The following is a 25,440-nucleotide window of genomic DNA, read 5'->3' on the forward strand; positions in this document are numbered from 1 at the left end:
GGAGCACCTGGAGGAAATCCATGTGGTCACAGGGAGAACGTACAAACTCCTTACAGACAGCAACAGGAATTGAACCCTGTTCTTTGACATTTGTAAAGCGTTACAGTACTATGCTGCCCTTTCCAATATACTGGAAGTTAGATCATTTCCACAACAGACAAATTATGATGTAAGTTGAAGGATCTAAATCATAAACTCTCTATAAACAGTTGATCCCAACTTGTTAGTTAAAGAGCTGTTGAAAGAGTTTATCTTGTAAATACTGTAGCTTCATTTGCCTCATGTTAACACAATGATAAATCCAGTTAGCAGCAGCTATTAACAAGCATAAAGGCCAGTTGACCTATATTTCAGTATATTGGAAACACTCGTTAATGGCTATGAAAAGGCAACATAGGAACGTACCCCTAGAGCCTGGGAGAGTGTGGGTGCAAGATGCTTCGATAACTAATAACATGGCTACAATCCTAGGAACGGAATCTGCCATGAATAAAGAGAGCACTGTGACATCAAATCACCAGTGGCTGTAGTGGGTCACAGGTGTTGGGTGTGCATCTGTGGGTAGGAGAAAGTAACGTCAGAAAATGGGTTGAAGATCCATCAAGGGAGGAAAAGGAGCTTGAGAGAGCTGGGGCAGGGGCCTGTCATTGACCAAACTTTCTTGCAAAGTCAATCAGCTGAGTCGAGTGAAGCACAAACCAAAGTTCTCAGAGCATCAGCACCCCTGTCGCTGAGGAGGTTAGCACAGAAACCCCAGCTGAGGGACCTACCCCACCACCAACACCTCCCAAGGAGAGAAAGATCAAAAAGCACAGATCGCTCGTGAAGTGGCCCAAAACTGCTGATAAGAAAGAGTGGGAAACTATTATAAACAACTTGATGAAAAGTTTAGAGCAATTAAAAGGAACAGTAAAGAAGCTGGATGCAATGGGATACATCATCTACTGCTATGGGGAAGAGCGGTTTGGAGTCAGTGCATGGAAGAGTGGAAGACATTATCATCACCAGTAAGTCTAGGAGGCAGCAGGTGATTGAGTGACTGGTTCAAAAAAGGAGACAGCTGAGGAAACAGTGAAAGAAACCCTCAGAGAGTGAGAGGGAAGGCCCCAACCAACTTCAAGCAGAAATCAAGAGCCAGCTAACAAAGCTGTGAAGAGCTGAGAATCTAAGGAAACTTTGCAGAAAGAAAGAACAGACAGAACACAGTTCTACAAAAACCCTTTTAAGTTCACTAAAGGTTTCTTCACACTGGAAAAAAAGTGAAGCTTTGAAAACATCACAGCAGGAATTGCCAGAGCACCTGGAGAAGATCCACACCAACTTGAAAAGGCAGGAAGTTATGATTTTGCCATGAGACATCCAACCATTTCAGTACCCATCCTAACACCTGGATTCTGACCCTTCAAAATAGAGAGAAGCAGAGAAGGGAATCTGATGGGCAAGAGCGACATCTGTTCCCAGGTCTAATGGAGTACCATATAGGCCTTATAAGAATGTACCGGCCATCTTGTGGTTTCTCTGGAGGCTCATGAGGGTAGTGTGGCAGAGGCGAATAATACCCGAAGTGTGGCGAAGGGCCGGTGGTGTCCTGATTCCAAAAGAAAAGGATGCGGAAAACATCAGTCAGTTTCAGCCAATCTGCCTTCTGAACCTCAAGGGGAAAATCTTCTTCGCTGCAACAGCACAGAGGCTGGACAGCTTTCTGGAGAAAAACAAATACATTGATACATCTGCACAGAAAGCAGGAATTCCAGGGTTCTCCGTATGTTTGGAACATTCACGCATGGTATGGCACCAGATCCAAGCAGCTAGGAAGGACAAAAGAAATTTCTATGTCATCTTCCTGGACCTCACCAATGCATCTAGCTCAACTCCCCATACATTCCTCTGGGAAGCACTTGACTTCTTCCAGATTCCAGAGCCCTTCACAATGCTGGTGAAGTTGTATTATCAAGACTTGCAATTGTGCTTCACAACAGCAGATTTTACCATAAAATGGCAGGAACTGGAAGTAGACATTATGGCAGGTTGCACTATATCACCCCTGGCTTTCTCAGTGGTCATGGTCATTATCAGGACTTCAAGATGGGTGGTAGCAGTGAAAGAACAAGCCTGGACTTCGTCATCCCCCATTAGGCCGAACATGGATGATGTAACAACACTGACCACTACCGCAGTATGCACCAAGCAACTACTTGGAAAGCTGCAGGAAAACCTCAAGTGGGTCAGAATGAAAAACAAACCCAGCAAGTCACAAAGCATCTCCACAGCCAAGGGAATGCTGAAAGACATAAGGTTCTTTATCAGTGATGACCCTGTTCCAGCAGTGTCTGAACAGCCTGTCAAAAGCCTGGGTAGATTGTACAATGCCAGCCTCATGGACAAAGAGCAGGTGTAGCAGCTAAAGTAACGCATCGCCAATGGGCTGGATAACACCAACAAGACCATGCTGCCTGGAAAACTGAAGCTCTGGTGCTTACAGTTCAGACTCCTCCCCGATGAGGTGGCCCGCACTGTCTGTGAGGTCCCACTAACAACCGTGAAGAAGCTCGAGCAACCATCACTTTGATCATGACGAAGTGGCTTGGTGTATCAGTAATATCAGTCTCTATGGTAAAGGAGTCCTTGAAATACCTTTCACTGGCCTTAGAAAAGAATTCAAGTGCTCTAAGGTGCGTCTACAGATGACACTCGAAGACTCTCATAACAAGACCATTGGTATCTCTGCATGGGCCAGATCAACTGGACAGAAATAGACCCCATCCAATGTGGTGCAGCAAGCAACAGCAGGCGTTGGACATAGAGACATTGTGGGGCAATTCCAACAGGGCAAGGCAGCTTTGGTTGTTTGGCAGCACCTGGAATAAGGCCACAATTCCAGAGCGAAGGAAGATGGTTGTCGAGGAAGTATGGCGACAAGAAGAGTCAGAGAGAAGTGTAAAGGCTGCCTCCCTAGCTGAGCAGGGGCAATGGATGTGGTGGGAAAGAACTGTATGGAGGAAAATCAACTGGAAGGAAATATGGGTGATGGAAGCAAACAGAATTAGCTTTCTTATCAGATCTGCATATGATGTGCTTCTCTCACAAAAAAAACCTCCACCAGTGGTTCATTGAGGACCCAACTTGGGCCCTGTGCCTGATTCCGGCAACCCTCAAGCATATCCTGGCAAGCTGCAAAACCAGCCTCACACGAGGCAGGTACACATAGCATCACAACCAGGTCTTGAAGAGTCTGGCAGTGGCAATCACAACCAAGAGGATAGCCCCCAAAAAACAACTAAACTTCTAACACCAACAGGAAAAGACCAACTAATCTCCCTCCTAAGCCAGAAACAGGACAGATGAAAGTGGCCCGTGACTGGAAATTGCTGGTGGATGACAATAAACAACTCACCTTCCTACCAGAAATTGCTACCACCAACTTTCAGCCAGACTTGTTTCTCCGGTCCAATTCTTTACAGATCGCCTACATTGTGGAACTTGCAGTTCCGTGGGAGGATTCAGTGGCCGAAGCATATGAGCACAAGAGGCTACGCTATGGAGATCTAGCAGCTGAGGCTTAGTGACAGAGCTGGAAAACCAAAGTTTGTCCTGTGTAAGAGGGTTGTTGGGGACTTATAGCCACATCCACCATCAAATTGTTGAAGAGCTAGGGATCCATGATCAGACTCTATAACCATCAGAGCCACAACAGAGGCAGTGGAAAGAAGTAGTCAATGGGTTTGGATCAAGCAAAATGACCTCTCCTGGCTCCAAGATAGCATCAAAAGGGTGGGAGGACACAATGGGGAGTGACTGTGGGACACCAGAAGTCATTGTTGAGCCCTCCGGAGATGCAATCAGCTAATCGATGAAGCATCGAGGAAGAAGGATGCCCACCTGAAAACCCCTGCGTGCCAGCCCTGTGCCACTCCCAACATCAAGGCAAGTGCTCTCAACCCATTGGCGCAAGGGATATTAATATGTTGCCTTGTGTTTTTAATCTTTTTTCAGTTAATGCAGAAAATCTCCGACATTAACAAGCAAATGTGATAGTTTTGATTCTTAATTCAGACTTGCTTATTTGCAAATACTTTGAGAAGCATATCAAGTATCAGATGATGACAGTAACATTCAAATTATGCACTAAGTACAAATACTGGTTGTATGAGACCTAACAGGGCTTCTGTACCTTTTAAAAATGATACTAGCTTTCTCCACTCACGGCAAGTGAGAACACATTACAAGGTACTACACTTTTGAAAAGGAATTTTAAATTAGGATAACATGATATTTACTTGAAAAGTTGAAATATTTCATAACCTCAATTGTATTCATTAAGTGATTAATTTTAACTTCTACTGATGTCTCTTATTTATATTTGCCCTTTGGCATCTGGTCATATATTTGTTTAGTAAGTGCAGTCTGGAACAGTCATTATATAATTAACGTTCAAGCAGGTTTCTTGTTTATTCGAATAAGTCTGCCAAAAACTGAAAGCAATTGATTATATTTATGTTTGTTATTAAGAATGGACCACTGGCACTTAACATGGGAAACAATGTAAAATTATATGTTTCTAAGCAAAGGATTTTTTTTATATAGAGGATAATGTGTATTATGAATGACTGCCATTTTGGAGTACAGCTGATTAAATAAAATAACTGCATTACTAAAATGTCCTTAGATTTTGATCTGGTCATGTCATGAAAGAGGAAGTTGGCTGCAGAACGGGACTCATATTCAGCATTTTTAACAATAACTGTCCTCAATTCCTTGGGCCACAAATAAACGCTTAATCATCAAAGGATTAAGAATTACGAAGTATAGTAATTGCATAAGCTACAGACAAATTCCATGTTTTGGTTTGAAGCTTGTTTTGCCTTAAGATAAAATGCAGCATTTTTTTTTTCAAATTCAATCAATCAAACCAAGAAGCACCTTGCTTAAAATATGCAGAACTTCTCATTGATATCTCTATTGCATTTCTGTGAGTAAAATGTTGAGTAAAGACATGAATAGATTTTTTTAAACCGAGTTTTAAATAAATTTCAAGGTGTTCGTGGATATTTGATTGAAATTAACATTGTTACTCATTTTCAAAGTATAAACCAATTATGTTGGGATTCTTTCTATTTAAAAAGATCTGTAAATATATTATACTTTGAAAGAAGCAAGTGTACTTAAATACTGTGAAATAATAAGATGAAAAATGTCATCAAAATATAACATTGTAACTTTACTGAAGGTCACTGGGACCTTTGGTTTTAAAATAATTAATTCAAACCATGGTATTTGGTGTTGTATTGGAACAAGCTGAGCAATTCCTTAGTTTTTGCAGAAGTGTTTCAGTGTTGATTTAATAGTTGAACAGTTATATAAATATTTAAAATCAAAAGTCAAAATTTTAAGTTCTAACTGTTGGATAATGACTGTGTACTTATAAAATGTCAAATTGAAGTTAGCATTTGTCTTTACATCATGGCCAAAATATGTATTTTCTGCATATTGTAATGTGTTTTGTATTTAAAAACACATACATAAATGAAAACTTACACATCCAAATTTGAAAATCTAGCAAGTACTCCATAAATTGGTGGAAGGAAACAACAACGGTTTTAATAAGTTTTCATTATAGTGTTAGATGCAGTAAACTGATGTATTGGCATGACATGTTGAAGTGTTGTGCTTTTGTGACCATTATTACTTGTGCAAACAATCCTTGAAAGGCATTGATTTTAGCATTGGATTATTTCCAAATGATTTCCTAAAATCCTATTGCTTGACTAAGGGAATGTTTTCTTGATTAAACACCAAAACCATTAGGGAAAAAGGACATAATGATAACAGAGTTCAATGCCAAAGGCAACTTTAAGACCAAGAGTTATCTTGCAGAAAAACAAAATAATGGACTAGGACATAGCTACACAATAAACCATCCACTTTAAAGTCAAATGATCAAATATCCAAGATATTTAAAGTGGATGCTTTATTAGTTCTGAGGAAATACCGCATATAGAAGGCACAGTTTTATCAAGGACACACAGTATAGATATGTTAAGGGAAGCTCATGTATAATTAATTTGATTGATTAGAAGTTAGGATGGTCAGTGAAGATAGTGAGTTATGCACTGTATGTTGATTGAAGCAAGACTTTTAACCAGGTTCCACATGGCAGGCTGCTCAAAATGTGAAAGCCCATGGAAAAGGGTTCCAAATTTTGCTCAGTTAAAGCAAAGTGTAATGTTTGACAGATTTTATGTCTTAATTTTGCAGCAGTGAGGTTCATCTCAATCCCTTGTCATTTGTAAAACATACTGGTGATTAAGACCTAAGTGTAGGAGACACTAAAATGAATCTTACAGAAATTGTCCATGTAGTTGACAATGGGGAGAAACATTTTAGACTGCCTTAAGATATAAATGGTTTAGTCAGTTGAGCACTAACATGGCAATTGGAATTCAAATCAGAAAATCATGTAGTAATGCATCTTGGGAGATGCAGCCACAGGGAATACCAAATAAATGGAATAATACTGTGTTGAGAAATATTGGGTGCCACTGTAGCATAGCAGCTCAGGACGCTCCGAGTCCGGAGTTCAGAGTTCAATTCTAGCGCCATCTGTAGGAAGTCCGTACTTCCTTTCCATGGAAAGGGAGGGTTTGCCCCAGCTGCTCTGGATTCCTCCCACAGTCCAAAGATGTACTAGGAAGGTTAATTGGTCATTGTAAGTTATCCCACGATTAGGTGAGGGTCAGTTGAGTTTGTTAGGGCTTGCTGGAGCAGCTTGGTTCGAAGGGCCGAAGACCCTAATCCATACTGTATCACTAACTACCTTAGACCGTTAAATTCACAGATTTCTGCAGTAACGAGCCTGTTGCTTACAAAGGCCTTGCAATACTTTCCGTTATTTGCTTAGGCAAATCTCATGCTATAATTGTACTGTACATCTGGTCAGACCACAGGTTAAGTACTTCATATACTTTTTGTACCGTGTTGCAAGATAGATGCAATTTTATTGGAGATTGTGTCAAGAAAATGTTTGAGAATGTTGTCAGGATTGGAATATTGCAGTCCCTGAAAAAAAAAACTGAATAGGCTTTGACTGTTTCAACTGTGGTGGGGGAGGCTGATGGAAGACTTACAGGAATTGTGCAAAATTTTGAGAGGCCTATAGAGTCAAAAACCAAGGAGCCCAGATTTAAAGTGAAGACAGAATGATTAGAGGTAAGATGAGCATTTTCTATTCACCCAAAGCATGGTGAGGGTCTGAAAGCCAATGTCTGTGTTAGTATAGAGGCAGATACCCTCATCACATTGGCTGAAGCAGGGATAATATGAGTAGAATACAAGGTTGAATCCCACATGGCAGATAAATAATTAAGTTCAAGTCATTAAATGAATTAAAAGATGGTTACAAAGCTGATGAACAAGAAAGTTAAAAATTACCATTAAAAAAGCATCTAGGTCTCTAACAGCATTTAAGGGAAGCATATTGATCAGTTTTATCCAATTTGAGCTGCAACTATTGACCAGTTGTATTATGGTTGCCTTTACATGCTCGAATGAAAGAGCCAGTACTTTCGGAGGGAATGGGAATAGACAATACATGACAACCAGCCAGAATGTCCACATCAAAGAAAAGCTGGAGCTAAGGTGTTTGTCAGAGTCAGGAATCAAGGGAGTTTCACTGATCATCCAAAGATGATTATATATTAAAAACTTTAGGACTAAGAAAGCTTGATGCTGGTACTTACTGATAAAAATGATAAACTCTCTATCCCCATAAACAAAATTAAAGAGAAAACAACTTTTTAAAAAAGTGGTAAAAATTACTTCAATTTCTATTAATTTTGAAATGAAATACACAATTTTTTTGAAATTAGTATTTTCAGGTGAACAGCACCTTCCAGATAAAATATTGGATAGTGCATTTAATTCACCAATCCTCAATTTTGGCTTCATAAAACTACTGCAATTTCCGGGAGACCTTTTTTTTAAAAAAATTTAGAGCACAACCTGCCAGGGTAGAGACAATAGCACAGGATAGTAATAGTAACAGGATCTTCGTATATTTGAATATTTCCTTATTCAACAAAAGTCAGGCAAGTCTCATTATTCATCAACTGTTTAATTGTTGTACCTGATATTTGGCTTTTTGATGTCTGATAAAACAAAATGGTAAAAGGTTCATCTGTAGAATTGTTTCAGGCAGTTGAATGTACAGAAGTGAATGTTTTCATCATACAATGTTTATCACAAAGTCCACAAAAGACAAATTTCATAATGTACAATTCAGAACATACAGAAGCATTTACAAGAAATTACAAGTTAACTACAGTGAAATGACAACAGTTCCAGTGAAAATTTATCTAGTATAAAATGTACTACTTTACTTCATTTGGTAATCTAATTGGCAAGTCGTTTCTCAGTAGAGCTTTTACTAGAGTCTGAAGCAGTAACCTGCTGCTTTTCTATGAGTTTTTTCAATGTTGCAACTTCTGCACTTAGGTTTGCAATGCCTTGTTTTAAATACAAGTTGTCAGATTCCAAGTGTGCCCCTTGATTAATGCCATTGCAAGCAGAGTCCTTCCCAGCATTAACCAATGGGTTTGCTAGTGCAACTGGTGAACATGGCTGAACATTTTTATATGCCCCTTCCAATTTCTCTTCAATTTCTTTTTGTCGCCAAAGTTCTGGTTTCTGAGACCAGTCATTGATACTTGCTACTTGAATGCTCAAAGGAGCAAGGGAAGAGTGCACTGGCTTTGAAGAATTGCATTTAAATGTTGTTGCACTATCTAATGCGCAAGATCTTTCAGTGGAAATATTGCTGGCAGATGTTTGTTTTTCCGCCGTTTCATAATATGCCTCCACATTCTCTACTTTAATCTGTATTGCTCTAGCCTTGATACGAAGCTTGTGAGGCAGTGCAGAAGAGTTTGATTCGGGGACCTTAACTATGGCATTGCTCACAATTTTTGGTTCTACAGGAGAGGGAATTGGGCCTTTTGGTACTCGCTGTTCATCTTCTCCATCCTCTTCGGGTGTACTTTTCCCTAAGAAACCTTCATCAGCTTCTGATGTTCCTGGGGAATTACTTGATGATCTGGTAATCTGTAAAGCAGGTGGCGAATGGGAATAATTTCCACTGAAGGCACTCCCAATGTAGTTCCTGTACACAGTTGCAACATATGAACCATTGTCCTCATTAGATTCCCTTAAGTAGGTCCTAGAATCCACTTTGAATTCCAGAGGCTCTTGTTTTATAACCTTGAAGGTACTGGTTGGGCTTTTGCATGCAACTTGGAGAAGAGGACTTTCCCTGGCATTTGAAGATGTTTCCGAAACATCCGACAATGAACTTGGTGGTGAGTGTTTAATGACAGAAATACAGCCATTTGCTAGAAAGTTGTGTTCATGGTCAGGTGGGAAAGAAGTTAGGTTCATGTTGGAGGGTTTATAGTCTTGAAAACATGGGCCTGAAGAATTCCCAAGATTCTGTACCTCTTGAGCATAAAATGCTGCAGTAATCAATCCAAACTTCAACTTCAAAGCTAAAAGTTCTGACTTCAGTCTTACATTTTCCTCACCTAATGCCATAAGTTTGTTCTCCAAAACCATGTCATTCAAACGTCGCTTCTCACGCGACCTTTTGGCAGCTTCGTTATTTTTTCTTCTCTTTTCCCAGTACAGTGCATCTTTCTTTTCATCAGGTATGAATTCCCGCTTTCTCCGGCAAGTTGATGATTTTTGTTTGAGAGATCCAATGCTCAACTCATCACTCAGCAAACTGTCATCCGCAGAGAAATTCTCTGCTATGTTTTCTAAAGCAGGAGCTAATACCACCATTTGCTCTCCAGAAATGCAGGATCCAACCAGTGCTGTATTCTTCTGGAGTGCTGGTCTTTGTGCCTCCATTATTTTGACTTTGTTCTTGTGCACTTGTATGACCAACGGGACAAAAAGAGTTCTTAACTGTTTTCTAGAATACAGCACAATGAAGGTTTTGCTTCCATTAGTAGACTTCGATTACTAAATGTTCACTGTTTCCAATACAAAGAAGTCTGAAGCCTTAATTTTACCCAGATCTTCATTACTAGTTAGATTTCAATCAGAGCTACAAAAATTATTTTTGGACTTGATAGAAGGAATCTGTCAATTGCACTGTGATCTTATTGACAACCTGGAAGAAAGAAAATTAAACAAATTAGTCATTCTGAAATAAATGCAACACTAAAACATTGCCTAGAATATTATTCTATTTTGGCAGTGTTAATCGGTAAAGAACATATTACAGACTGTCTCCAGAATTCTTTGACTTCACTGGAATGAACTTTAGAGGCAGAGTGCATGGACAGACTCAATCATACAGGGCATTTAGCTTTACCAATCTGGCATGAAGGTCGGGGCATACGTCATCTGGAACTTTGGTGCTCATGTTTATTTTTAAAATTGCTTATTCAAATTCATAGAGCTAATCTCACCATGGCTAACACTTAGAATCTGCATTAAGAAAACACCAAGAGACAGCAGTGCTCTGTGTTATAATGGAAGAAATTAGGCAGGAACTCTTGGAGTGTAAATGTACACAAATTAACACATGGAAATTCATAAGCTGTTGTTGCATTGATTCCTTGCAGTTACACTGGAATGGCTGATTTGCCATCTTCCCCATTCTAATCCTCAAGCCAGCAAACATACAAGAACTTCTGATACTTCCAAACTACTTTTACTGTAAAAACTATTTAGTTACACTTTATTGTAAGCAGTGCAAACTTTAAAGTCAAGTTCAAGTTTACTTAAGTCGGCTGGTGGTGTAGTGGCATCCACACCACCCTTTGAGGCGAGAGGTCCAAAGTTCAAATCCAGCCAGCTCCTTGCACGCTTTCTATCTGTGCTGGGCTGAATGTTTAGCTAACAACTCAGCCTTGTAAAAAGCAGAAAAATGCTAAATAAAAGGCAAGGTTGCCACTCAATACGCAACGAGACGCAGAGAGGAACAACAAAAAGATTTGATTATTGTTGTAGAAACTGAATTCATATTGGTAATTACAAATAAGAGAAAACCTGTAGATGCTGTAAATCCAAGCAAGACACACAAAGTGCTAGAGGAACTAAGCAGGCCAGGCAGCATCTATGGAAAAAAGTACAGTCGACGTTTCGGGCCGAAACCCTTCGGCAGGACTGAAGGAAAAAAGCTGAGGAGTAGGTGTAAAAGGTGGAGGGAGGGGAGAGAGAAACACCAGGTGAAGGATGAAGTAAAATGTTGGGGTTAGTTGGTGAAAGTGTCAGAAGGCTATGGAAGAAAGAAAAAGGGGGGAGGAGCACCAAAAGGAGGTGATAGGTGGCAAGGAGATAAGGTGAGATTGGGAAAAGGGGATGCGAAATGGTGAAGGGGGGTGGTGGGGGCCATTTCTGGAAGTTTGAGAAATCAATATTCATGCCATCAGGTTGGAGGCTACCCAGATGGAATATAAGGTGTTGTTGCTTCAACCTAAGTGTAGCCTCGTCACAACAGCAGAGGAGGCCATGGATGGACATATTGGAATGGGAATGTGAAGTGGAATTAAAATGGGTGGCCACTGGGAGATCCTGCTTGTTCTGGAGAAAGGAGTGTAGATTCTCGATGAAGCGGTCTCCCAATCTATGTCGGGTCTTATTGATACAGACTCCTTTTATTTAAAGAGTTACAGTTTATTGTAAGCAGTGTAAGTTTTAAAGTCAATTAAGATTTGATTAAGCCAGCCGGTGCTGTAGAGGTATCCGCACCAGTCTTCGAGGCGAGTGCTAATTATGAGGACTCCTTTTTCTCTAAAGATTGCAGTTAAAAAGCAGGCCACATCCAATCTTGAATTCATAGTCAAATCAATGATGCTTTCTGCTTCACAATGTTGTTTTCTGTGAGAATTACTTACTGAGGTTGCCTGTTTAGCTTGTTTCAAGGCACCACAGTTGCTTGGTTCCAGAAGTCCCTAAAACTTGTCAGCATCCGGAATGCTGAAACTCACACCACAGAAATTGTTGAATCTTTATAGGCACCTTTCCTTAAAGTCAGCTGCAAATGCTAGTGCTTGCCATTGTTCATAACATCAAGTCTAAATATAGGCCAATACGTCCCAAAATGCTTAAATTCATACAATGCCATGCATATTCTCTGAACAGACTGATTGTTCAAAATGAGTGTTGAAAAGAATGAAATGTTTGTATTTGGGTATTTTTTAAAATTTAAAGTACAATGCAGATGCAAGCAAATTTCTTCAGTAGAATCCCAAAGTAAACATTTTTTTTAAAGTGTACATTCTCCAACCATTGTTGTGGTAATTATATTCCTCTGTTGTAGTCTTCTGTGCATATCATGTCAATATTTCTTTTTAAGGGTTTTTGTCCATCAATTCTAAAGACACTTAGGAGTTTGGGAAGTCCTTTTCTATCACTTATAGTGATTGATGCACTACAACTGAAGTTGCAACCATTCCATCTGCAATCTTTCCATTTCTATATCTGGAGGTTAGAAGTACATAGCAACAAGAGCTTGGGCCAAAACACAGATGAGATAAGAATATAAGGCTACCAAGCAAAAGAGACTGGAGATTAAAAAAATGAGATAATTGTTGTCATATCATATCATGTACTGTATGTAGTCAGTTAGTCTTAAAAGGACTATTTGTATCCTTACTGGTTTGTTCCCTAACAAAATTAGATGCCAAAAATAACCATATACTCAATAAATATTATTTTTGTTAGTCATGACTTGGAAAATTACTCTACGAGCCTGAATCCAACCAAGTTATATCCCATGAGTTATTACTAGTGGAAATGATCACTAGCAATGCTGAGAATAACTAGTCTTCATCTAGTAGAAATAGTGATCAAGTATAGTATCAGATGATAACTGACTGCTCAGTTTTTTCTTATTAACAGGCCAAGTTTATAAACAATGGCAATGCAATAGAAGTAGGTTTATACAGGTACACTGGACCATATAAAACAAAAGTAGGGAGTTCCCTGGTTTTGTTTTAAAATACTATAACTAATCTTTCTTTCTTAATGAATATAAAATTATTTTTAGTGACATATTTAAACCATAATTGGCCTTTACTAATTCTAATTGTTCTCTTACACCAAATTTGGTGAATATTAATTTAAAAAGAACTTTTTATTTTCTTAAATTAAAAACAAGTTGGAAGATTGAATATTATCTAAATCAGCAGGTAGATTTAATGTGGTAGTCGGTTACTGTCACTAATTGTAAACCACATTACTGATGAAGGACAAGATAGCATGAAATCTCTTCCCCCCCATTTCCAATTAAAAATCATATTTAAACATGACAGGTCTTAATTCTCTACAAAATTGCCTCCAATTTTAATCTTCCTTTTGTAATTAAACCATTTTAATGAATTACTGCTGAAACATCTAAAGCAGGACTGAGCATTTATAAATGTAGTCATTAATTTTTTTTTCTCATCAGGAGAACATGGAGAAGAAAGCAAGTTCTAGACTTAAAACAAATCAGTAGAAAATATTTCAATGGCTGTGATATTCCATTATACTCTTAGGTACTTTGCTGAAACTTTATAAAGTTTAACTTAATAGGGAGCCAAGGCTTCAGATTTGTTATGAATGAAATGGTAGATTATATTAATTCAGATTTTATTCAGTTTTCAAATTCTGTGTTTAAAGTATTGTTGATGGTAAATTGGATGCAGACTGAGCCTTCATTCCCTTTTTCTAATAATTTAATCTACTACTTAGATATATGTAAAAATAACTGAAAATCTCCAAGAATATCAACAATTCTGGAATGCTCTTCAACTGGGATAAAATATACCTTTTAACAATTTCACTAATTGCCTATTTCAGCTATCATTAATTTTTTTCAACTCTGGAGGAGGAACTGCTTCCTAAATAAATATTGTTTTATACTTCTACTTCTTTTAATGCAGATTTTCAACACTCAATAGAGCATTACCTTCTTAATCATAAGATAAATAATTTCTGCAAAGCGAAACCCCAAGAACTGTTGGTTACTGAAATCATGAGTGAAATACTTCTTCCAATAAAAGAACCAGTCAGCAGTTCAAACCTTTAATGAACATTTCAATCCAGTTCTTCCAGAAACACTTACTTTAGTTCTTTGAGTTTACCTGTTTACAAATGAATACAACAATTTCCACAGTGGGAAGTGAATGGTTAATACTGAATCTATGGTTGTTATGCTTCATTATGGAAAAATGCATAAATGAATATTGAGGAATCCAAGGTTGGCACTGAATGGAAAAAACATAACTGGAAATAATTTAACAATAATTTCCTGTTAAATTCATAATTTATGTAGGCATTTCCCAACCTTCATGTAAATTGCATGATGAATTTTATTAAAGATTTTTATTAAGTATCTTTAAATGTTGGAATGTAAGTGAAGTGATGATTAACACAACACTAATATTTTATTCAAATTTGTCTACAAACACTTAACTATATATGTTACCTTATCTACTCTTGTTGAAATATATGATCTTTAAGACTGGCGTAAGTATCAATTCCCCACAAGTTAATGAATTTCACTCTCTTCAAAAATGTACTAATAAATAAAATTAATTCAGTGATGCAGTAAAATATTTGTTTACTGAACCAGTTGTTAAGTCAAAATGTCATAGAGAGCTACAGTGAACATCAATCACTCATTTATAATAATCCCACATAAATCCCACTTTTTCATTCTTCTCACCTGCTTATCATTCTTTCCTTTTTCTTTACATTCTCTCCCCAGGTGCTACCATATACTCACTGGGAACAATTTACTGTAGCCGTTGGCCGACTAGCCAACACATATTTGAGAGGTGTGAGGACATCAGACCATTCAGAGGAAACCCATATATTCAAAGGGAGAATATGCATAGCCCAGATTCAAAATCCAAGTACAGGATCGAACCTGAGTCTTTGGTGCTGTTACTACTAGATGAGTCAACATGCCACCCAAAAACATCATCTTAGTTTTTATCTCCATGAAAATCTTCAGTTAATAACTCATTGGACATAAATCCATTTACAAATTTTTAAGCTAATATATTTACTGAACTATAAGAATACTCTCAGTACATCATACTTTTTCAGTTATAATAATAGAGCTTGCCTCTACAAATAAAGTTTCACATGTGGGAGGGGGGCTTTGGCATTCTAACATTTTTCTGTCAGTCATTCTTTCAGGTTCTTTTCTCTCTGTTTCATGGATGCCTGTGAAGAATAAGGATTTCAGGTTGTACACTCTATAGGATCTCTGTTATTAAATTGAACCATAGGTAAAGAAAAGCAGAAATAGATTTTAAAGATTCATTCAAAATGAAGAAAACAATTTTGTAACATAATCCTTATTTATCTTGACCTTAGAAAAGCTTAAGGGCAGAAATCAAAATGATTTGCATATACAAATTGACATATTGTTTTTGCTTAATTACTCAATCATAACTATATTTGTCTTTCTATTTTCAGAATAGGCTGAAGATGATGGTTGAGCACACATTTCATTTTATTTGTTCTGCGTTAGCAAAATGGTTAAGCTACCATAATTACATTTACTTTCATGGTATGACTGGCACCAATTGTATACTACAGGAAACTATATTGCTCCAATTTTCTGAATGACTGTTTAATACATACGAGTTGTAAATACTGGGTTTTACTTACTTTTTGTTGCTAAGGAAAAATAAGGATACTGAAAATCCACTTGCACTTAATACAATATGCAATAACTTGATTCTGATAGCATGTTGGATTATTGGTGTACAGTTTGAAGACTAATCGAAAATATCATAGGACTATGATATTAACAAATCTTAATCACAGCATTAGTAAAAGTAGTGTAACATGTTCAAAAGCAACAATAATTCTTGAACATAAAATAAAGGGGGCAGTAATAGGACATGAAGCTCATGCTCCACCATTCAAAAAGATATTGACTTTTTATGCCAATGCCTGTCCTATCTCAAATATACAGAATTCCATCATTCTCAGTTTTTGAATGCTATTAATCAGTGAGGCTTTGCAACCCTCTGGGCTAGAGAATTCCAAAAATCCACAACCCTTTATGTGAAGAAATCTTTCCTTTTACCAGTCTTAAATGGCCTACCTCTTATTTTGAGACAATAATCTGTTCTTTGTAGATCCCTCTGCAAGGAGAGACATCATTGCTGCAACTATCCTGGTGAACTCTTTGACAGTTTTGCAATGTTTCAATGATGTCAATAGAGGCCTAGCCTTTTCAATCTCTCTTCATATTCCTGTCATGCTATCCCATAAACCAGAATTCCCCCATAACAAGTATTCCCCAATGTAAAACGATATAGTACTATCTCAATACTTAAAAGTATGGGTCCACAAGGCTTTCTATAGTTATATTAAGGCATTGTTGTTCTTATACTAAATGGACATTAAGGTAGGCCAAGAATAATTGTCATTATTCAGATCGCAGCTTCCAAGATGTAAAAAAAATATTGGATAAACTGTTAGAATTCTGCTGGCAGGATTCAGCAGGGATGGGTCACTGAGAAAATATGCATGGAAAACTAACAACTGTTGAATTCATGTGGGTTAGAAGGACTATCCTTGTTCACATATTGGGTAAACCAATTGAAATCTTAATTTATTTGGAATCAGGAAATTATGCAGCAGCCTTTAATGCACAAGGTTTCAAAACTGACTGTAATCTCATTCGTTTTCCGCCTTATTTCTTCGCAATGTTCAATTTTAGAGCAGTGCAAAAAAACTTTCTGTTGGACCTTAAATCAGATAGGGTGCGCAAATGAAGATAATCGTGGCGCCCTCTAGAGAACAGCGCCCGAGTTGCAACTCAACGATCCACTCCAAAGCTTTTGATGACAACGCTACTAACCAGGAAAATAAAGCCATTATACACATGACCTACTTAGCCAGCCACACACAATTGACTCCTGCTGTCAGGTCAACAATAATAGTGACACACATTTCAAACGCTATGATGTACTTAATGCAACAAAGCAGCAGAACAAGTGCCATCGAAGCAGCCAGACCAGGAATGGGGAAAGCGGTTTGTCTGTTTTGAAAGACTGAATCGAAGAGATTCAATTTTCGTGGAAATTAATAACTGAATGAATATTTTATAAAAGCACATTGCTCAAAAATAAATCATATTCTAAAAACTATGAAGAGCAGAGTTTTCTCTGAAGTAATTATCACCTTGCAAGGCTTATATGAAAAAAAACTCCATTTACTGTACTTAATCATTAGAAATCAAAACAGCCATACCTAAAAAGCCGAGAGCTGGGACACATTAGATGGTCATCTATCACAAAGAGAACTGGAGTGGGGAAGTTTTGCTAAACTAATAGATCCACCACGAAAGAACGTCTTGAACGAGCTGTTTTCGTCTTATATATAGCCAGTGTCTTCCAGTGCCCTACCACCACCCACTCTCTCTTTCTCCCATTGAGCGCCTCGATAACGTTTAAAGGTGTTTATCGCTACACTGATGAAATGTTCTGGAACGATGTGTCAATCCAGAAGCGATTGCCTCACAATGTAATGTACCTCTCTATGTGTTTTCTTTCCCTCTCATTGGATTGCGACAGTGAGAATCAGAATACGTGACTAGAGCAGCATCCGAGCTGATCCTGCAGCTGATTCATCCTCATTCAGCTCTTCGACTTGCTCTTCACTCCAATCCACCCTGAACAAAGGAATGCAGCCGCTGCCCTTCACGTGTTCCCAACACCAACGCCTACAACATACTCCTTTGTACTGGGGGAAGAAAAACACAAGAAGCCGCGGCATATAACTAAAACTTTTTTTTCTTCTAAAAAATAAAAGATTTCATCTGTATTTTCTAAGCAAAAGACTGGGAAAGGAATTTAGGTTCGTTAAATTCCAACATTCGTTTTAAAAGCTTATTCGGCTGAATCAGTCAGCTCCTGGATACCCCCAAACAACCCTCGATCCCTTTCTGAGACATACCTGCTTTGTAATAGTTTGCACGGTTAACATCGTCTCTTTCAACTTTCAGTTTCCCTCCCTACCGATTAGATTATGCAATATTTTCGAAAATGCTTGCTTCAAAGGGCGAAGAGTCACAATGTATGTTACATTTGAACGATCGGTTAACCGAGGCGAGTTACACATTATGGAAACATTCAGGATTTTATGTTAAAACTGCAGCCCTTTCCGCGTCCAATCGATTGTTTATACATATCTGCTTAACCATTTTAAAAATACTTTCTTTTTTGTTACAAAAAAGGACAAGACAGCACTGCACCCGCGTCCTATTTTCCTAATAGCAGGATTACAAAAGCGTCCATTCAGCTTCTTGATCCTGCCAGCGTTTTATAATGGCTATATTATGCAATGTTTCCAAGAACAAACCCTACAAGTACAAGGCACAGGATGTGCTCGGCAAGCGAACAATCTATTAATAATAGTGTAATAATGTCATAAAATATATACACGAGAAAAGGGGAATTCATCACATAAGGCTATTTGCTGCGCGTACCACCCAGCGCCAACCTGTTTTGTTCGGAAACACACAGACACATAAACGAGATTTATAGCAAGGGCATCCTAACTCCTTATTACAAATCTACCATGATATTTTGTGTGTTTTGGGACCCCACTCTAATTCTGTGCTTACACTCTGAACATCTAGATCCTCGTTACCAGAACTAACAGCGCTCCCGTGGTTACATAATAGGATGGTGTCTCCTCTATGGATAGATATTATAATTAGAGAATTTATATATAGAAGCTGTTCGTCACAGCAAGATGCGCAGCGCTGCCTCCCTGGAGCTCTGCGCCTTTAGGCGGAGATTAAATCAATTTTAATACATAGTACACAAAAAGACAACAGACTAAACTATTTCCTACCTCGCGAAACACCATCGAAAGCGATCAGTAAGTGGCGGAGCAAAGCTGCTTGTGAACAGTGAAAGTGCTCCTGGGTTTACTTTGTAGTTTTCTCGTTTCGACTTCCCATTGAAAGCCTCGCCGCGCCGCGCCTCGCCTCGCCACATAAAGCCACACGTCTGCTGCTGCTGCTGGTGCCCGAGATGTGTGTTAGTAGGTCAGCCGCCGAGCAGCCAAGCCGGAGTGGAAGAAAAGGAAGCGCCTGATTGACAGGACGCTCGACCGCACAGCGAAAGGGAGCACCCAACTAGGCACAAGGGAGCGACCAATGCGGCCGGAACCACGGCACCGAGAGGGCGGGTGCTGAGATTGTGCCGGGTTAGGTTGAAAAACAGCACATTATCGCAGACTGTTGCATAACTGAAGAGAAATAGAGCGAGGGACGCAGACGTGGGGGGTGGGTGCTGATCTCACTAAACTGCTATTTAGGTAACATCCAGTGGGGACACTGCCAAGTCGCCCTTAAGGTTGCCCGATACCCCGAGTGCAGACGGCAAAGGGCCAGACGGGGAAATCTGAGTTATGTGGTTGTGCTGGAAACTTTCTCAGCGGAGATTAATCACGTTTTTAAAATGAAGAACTTGTGAAAGCTATTTTCCCCAAAACGCTGAAGGAGCTGCTAAATAACATCTTCACTAACTCGCTGGGAAAAGAAACAAATAAAATTAAGTATCGAGGTGTTTGTGGTATACTGACTCAGTACCAATTTCGGTGTAAGGTAATTTCCCTGCTGTAGACTGAGGGAATTTGAGTGCATTGTCAACAAACAAAACGCTGGAAGAACGTAGTGGGACAAAGAGTACCTACCTGTAGAGGGAAAAGGGCATTCCGGGCCCATTCATCTGGGCTAAATTCACATATAACATGCCACACCTGCTTACAGTACTGAATATACTTGATTTTTAAATGCCCGTGTATGGCGTAGGACTTCCAATACATTTATCATTCACCAAAATCGTACAAATTGTACGTGATTTCATACAAAATCGCCTTGCATAATGATGCACCATCAATAACTTTCGGAGACGGGAGGCGAACGGTAGGCTTTTATTAGCAGCAAAACGGAACACAGCATCTCCGACACTGAGGGGGAGCAGTGTCTCCAATCGCCTTTATACAGGGGTTTGTGGGAGGAGCCACAGGAGCAGTCAACCGAGGGGCATGTCCAGACAGGTATAAATAGTTTCCCACACACAAATTGCCAAAGCCCCACTGGGGAGAGTATGGGAGAGTGTTACGTGGTAGATTCTTCATGTGGATGCATGGGCTAACACACCACATGCATTTTCCGTGGCCTGAGGATGTTCATATTCCCTGCCTTTCCAGAATGTGAGAGACTGTGTTACTTGAAGTGGCATCTCCTAGATGTGCAGTTAAATACGTATGCCTTTAGAATCAAGTGCAAAGGAAGCATACTGCAATGGGCCATCATGGGGTTGTTTCTGGGACTAGTCAAGCTGTTGTCAGTGGCTATTGCAATATCCTTTAACAGCATTTTGACGTTTTAAATTTCATCATTAACCAGGGGAAAATATCATTTGTAAGAATTATCTCTGGTTTCACTGGTATAAAATGTGTGTAAATTAATACCCAAAGTTTCAGAAACAGCAATACATTAGGGCATGTTTATGTTGATTTATGGTTATTTTAGTATGTATTCCTTGTAGTTTTCTATACTAAAGATCTGGTCTGCACTTTCTTTTGATATATGTTTATGATGCTATATATTAAAAACTGAAGCCCTTCCTCAATGCATCTCCTGAAACATCGTAAGTCCCTTGTGCATATACGTATAATGGCTCCAGACTTTAATTTATAATTTATATTAATTTATGATCTTTAAAGTTGCAACAATGTGAGATTTCTTGCAATATTCAGCTTTCATTGCTTATACTGACATCCCTTTGTTTGATCAGATTTTCTAATCTGTAGCTCTACTACATTAGGAGATCGAGAGACTCTACGTCACCAAAACTCTAGCAAATTTCTATACATGTACAGCATAGGGAATTCCAACTGGTTGCATCCCAGCTTTGCATGGAGGCCCCAGAGCACAAGATCACAAGGGACTGCATTGAGATGGAGACTCGGCCAGTTCCATCATGAACACATTCCTCCTTACCATCAAGGGCATCTTCAAGAGGCGATGCCTCAAAAATGCAACATCCATCATTCATTGTCCAAGACATTCCGTCTTCTCATTACTACTATCAGGGTGGACGTACAGGAGTTTAAAGACCCACACTCAATTATTCAGGAATAACTTCTTCCCTTCTGCCACCTGAATTCTGAATGGCCTGTGAACCCATGAACATTTACATTTCCTTTTCTGCACTATTTATTTATTTTCTATTCTATAGTACTTTAATAAATTTGTACTGCTCTGCTGCAGCAAAACAATATATTTCAAGTTCAAAAAGATTTGTAATAACAAACCTGATTGTGATCAGCACACACAAAATGCTGGAGGAACTCAGCAGGCCAGGCAGCATCTATGGAAAAGCATACAGTCGACATTTTGGACTGAGACCCTTCGACAGAACCTGGTTTTGATGTCTACTAAACAGTATTTGCTGTTGCCAAAATGGGCATGATGTTACATAATTTTTGTTAAGGGATTTCAATGTAAATGACTTTTCAAATGATGCCAGTTATATTTAATATAATTTTAATATGTTAGATTAATAGAAGAACACAATAAGTAGGAGAAGAAGTAGGCCATTTGTACTCCGAGCCTTCTCTGCAATCCATCAAGACCATAGCTGAATTTGCATTTCAACTCAATTTTCCTGCTGTTTTAATATATCCCTTAATTCTCCTTATATGGAGAAAAGCATTGCTTTCGGTTTTGAATTAATTCAATGAACTCCATTTTCTATAGAAAAAGGAGGCTATCCATCTGGACAGAGGTGTCCAAATATTCACCAGCTTTCATGTGAAGAAATTTCTTCTCATCACAACCCTGAGTGTCCAACCCTTATTCCAAGGCAGTGAAATTTGTTTCAAGGCACCTCAGCCAGAGATCCTACACATATCTATTCCATACATCTCTGCAGGTTTTTATAAAATTCTCTCAGATCTCCTCTTATTCTTCTAGAGCCTAGAGCAGTGGTCTCAATGTGTGTCATGCTGGATTTCACAGGGGCCACAAGTAAAGAACAAGAAATTGAGGGCCGTAGTAGTTTCTGAATGAACCATGGAAGGTTTACAGTTTTAATGAAATATTACTAAAATATATGAATAAAAAATAATTGAATATATGCTATTTTATTGTAACCGTGAATGAAATGAATGGGGAAATATGCTAGATTATGCAAGTGAGAGAGCAAAACAGGGGGTGTGGTGTGTGTGTGTGTGTGTGTGTGTGTGTAGGAGGGAATGCTACACATGGGTGGTTAACTCTGTTCCTGCTTGACCATGCACAGGTCACTGTTCACACCCTCCAGGATGGCCCAATAAACTCCACTCCACATCCACTCCCAAATCACAACCCAGCAAATAGGGGGTGGGGGCTGTCTGTAGTAAGGGCAATCAGTGAGTAGGCGGCAGGAGGCGGCTCTGCTTGCCTTCTCCTGACCGGTCGGTGCATGTTATAATACTTATCAAACGTGACAGGAAGGCTGCAGCTACTGAAGTGGGGTCATTTGCTAGAATTGGCTAAACTGCAGGGAGGCGAGAGTACATGCATCACTATCTACCACTTAACCTCCATTAAATCCCTGGCACTTACCATATTTTGAAAGGAAATTCTATTCACTTTTCTTGGTGGATACATGCTCTTTATTTTACACGTAAAATATGTTTGAAAAATTGAGTTTATTAAACAAACAGTTACTGGGGAAAAATTGCAATCTCATATCATGCAACAATGTTAATACCACGTTCATTGGAAAGCTCAAATTTCCAGCACCAATGATGGACGTTGCAAATTTATGTAATTTCCTTCACTGGCCACCCTTAATTATTGCAAAATGATCTGATTGTATCTCTTGGTCGTTTGAAAGAACTGCACACACATAGAATTTCGGTTCAGAGACCTGCTGGAGATGCATGTTCCAAGTTGGGTGGTGGATCCATTTGGGGTGAATGTCAATGATGTTGACACCACATCACAAGAATATGTTATTGAGCTGCAGAGTGATACACCAGCTCAAGCAAAATTCAAATGTAGCAAGCAAAATTTCTGGATAATTAGTGATATTTAAAATAAGCTTCCACAGCTCTGGGAGAAAACAAAGTTGTTTTTAATTGGGTTTCCCATCTCCTAGTGAATTGAACTGACTTCATTTCTTACATCCTTCACATACATGAGGAGTAAAAATCTTTATGTTATGTCTCTATTTGAATGTGCAATATGCAAATTATTGTAACTTGTAATAAATACTATGTACAGTAAGATATAAAACAAAACAGTCAATATAGCTTAGAAATACAATTGCATCAGTGTGTATTAATCAGTCTGATGGCCTGGTGGAAGAAGCTGTCCCGGAGCCAGTCGGTCCTGGCTTTTATGCTGCGGTACTGTTTCCCAGATGGTAGCAGATCGAACAGTTTGTGGTTGGGGTGACTTGGGTCCCCAGTGATCCTTCAGGCCTTTTTTACGTACCTGTCACTGTAAATGTCCTGAATAGTGGGGAGCTCACATCCACAGATGCACTGGGTTGTCCGCACCACTCTCTGCAGAGTCCTGCGATTGAGGGAAGTTCAGTTCCCATCCCAGGCAGTGATGCAGCCAGTCAGGATGCTCTTAATTGTGCCCCTGCTGAATGAGGTTTCAGTCAAGCTGTTCACCTGCTGGGAAAAGCTTGTAACCATCCTAATGTTGTGAAAAGAGGTGATCTTCGATTACCTTTAACCAAGTTGCAACCAGATATTCAAAAACTTGCTAGTTTGGATCTGTTGCAAGAATCTTATTAAATACCCAAAGAAACAATATTAAGTGGTTTTTCATTGCCGGTTGGAAGAATATTATGTATATAATAAATAAAGTATCCTGTTCAGAGTTTTGAAATAGTTTAATTTCTCATGTACACTTGTAACATTATATTAAATAAAAATACCTATAACCTATTAAAATGTAAGTATTGACTGTATATTAGAATAATGTCTACAGTTGACCCAAAAAAACTTTAGCAACTACTGGAGATCATGGAGGGTGGGGGCCACAGAGGGAAATGAAAGTCACAAGTGGGCTATGAGCAGAAAAAGGTTGAGAACCACTGCCCTAGAGAACACAGGGGTAATCTACTCAATTACTTCTCATTCTCTAAACTCATTATCTGTCAAATTAGCACACTCCCTCTATGGCAACACAACCTTTCACCAAGTACAGAGACCAAACATTACTCCAGGTTCATTTTGATGATGTCCCTACATAATTGCATAAGATATCATTGGACCTGAAATTGAACCCTCTTGTGTAAAGGTCAATGTATCATTAACCTTCCTAAATGCTTATTACACTTGCATGTTGGTTTTCAGTGACTTGTAAACAAAAGCGTTTAGGTCTCTTTGAATATCAGCATTATCCATTCTCTCACTATTTAATTATACTCCGCTTTCCAGTTTTAAGTGGATTATTAGAAGAATAAGCGGGATCTGATTGAAATGTTTCGAATATTGAAAGGCCTAGACAGAGTGGACATGGAGAGGATGTTTCCTATAGCAGGGGAGCATTGGACTAGAGGGCACAGTAAGGATATTCCTTTAGAAAAGGGATGACAAGGGATTTCTTCAGCAAGATGGTGGCAACTCTGTGGGATTTATTGCCACACTTTGGAAACCAAGTCATTGGGTATATTTAAAGTGGAGGTTGATGGGTTTATGATTGGGACAGATGTCAAAGAGTATGGGAAGAAGGCAGGAGGATAAGACAATAAACCGACCATGGCAGAACAGACTCAAAGGGCCGAATGGCTTAATTCTACTCCTATGTCTCGTAGTCACAAAAAATAAATCAGAGATCTGCTGAAGAAGTGTGTTAAGAGTTGGTGGGAAATATACTGAAAGTAGCAATGAGTTGGAGATCTGCTTCCTATCCTTGGGTTGTTTTCAAAGGAGCAGAGGCTGATGGGACATCTGATAGAAGTATATAAAATTTTGAGAGTCAGAAGGTAGGACAAACAGACAGAATCTTTTATCCAAAGCAGAAATATGAAATACTTGAGGGCAAGAGAAATGGAAAGGGGAAAGTTTGAGGAAGATGTGCACGGGAAGTTTGTTACACAGAGAATGGTGGGTGCCTAGAATGAGCTGTTGTGGTTTGTGTGGAAGCAGTTCAATGGTGGTGTTTAACAGACTGTTAGGTCAACCCATGACCACAAGAATGTACAGGGAATGGAGGGATGAAGATCAATGCAGGCAAAAGAGATTTTGTTTAATTTGCCATAATATTTAGCACAGACATTGTGTACTGAAGGGCCTGTTCTGTGCTGTACTGTTTAAATCTATTGATCAGCATTTAACCCAAGCTGTGTAGTAATAACTTCCAGTGTGTGGTGGGTTGTCAGATTTAGTATATCATCAAGT

At 38.9% G+C, this 25,440-nt stretch overlaps 1 protein-coding gene across 3 annotated transcripts; it reads right to left on the minus strand.

Annotated features, from left to right (window-relative positions):
• Nucleotides 1–8,100: 8,100 nt before the first annotated feature.
• On the minus strand, nt 8,101–19,218 carry nfil3 (nuclear factor, interleukin 3 regulated). 3 transcript variants are annotated; one of them, XM_059969915.1, is made up of 3 exons: nt 18,874–19,218; nt 17,548–17,757; nt 8,101–10,165 (listed from the first exon to the last, which is right to left on the minus strand). In XM_059969915.1, the coding sequence occupies exon 3, from the start codon at nt 9,898–9,900 to the stop codon at nt 8,389–8,391; it is 1,512 nt and encodes a 503-aa protein (XP_059825898.1). In that variant the 5' UTR covers nt 9,901–10,165; nt 17,548–17,757; nt 18,874–19,218; the 3' UTR covers nt 8,101–8,388. The 3 variants fall into 3 exon arrangements, with proteins under 3 accessions (XP_059825898.1, XP_059825897.1, XP_059825900.1); XM_059969914.1 differs by lacking the exon at nt 17,548–17,757; XM_059969917.1 differs by lacking the exons at nt 17,548–17,757; nt 18,874–19,218 and adding an exon at nt 17,266–17,519.
• Nucleotides 19,219–25,440: the final 6,222 nt, after the last annotated feature.

This window comes from Hypanus sabinus, chromosome 5, assembly GCF_030144855.1.
Source record: "Hypanus sabinus isolate sHypSab1 chromosome 5, sHypSab1.hap1, whole genome shotgun sequence".
NCBI lineage: Eukaryota > Metazoa > Chordata > Chondrichthyes > Myliobatiformes > Dasyatidae > Hypanus > Hypanus sabinus.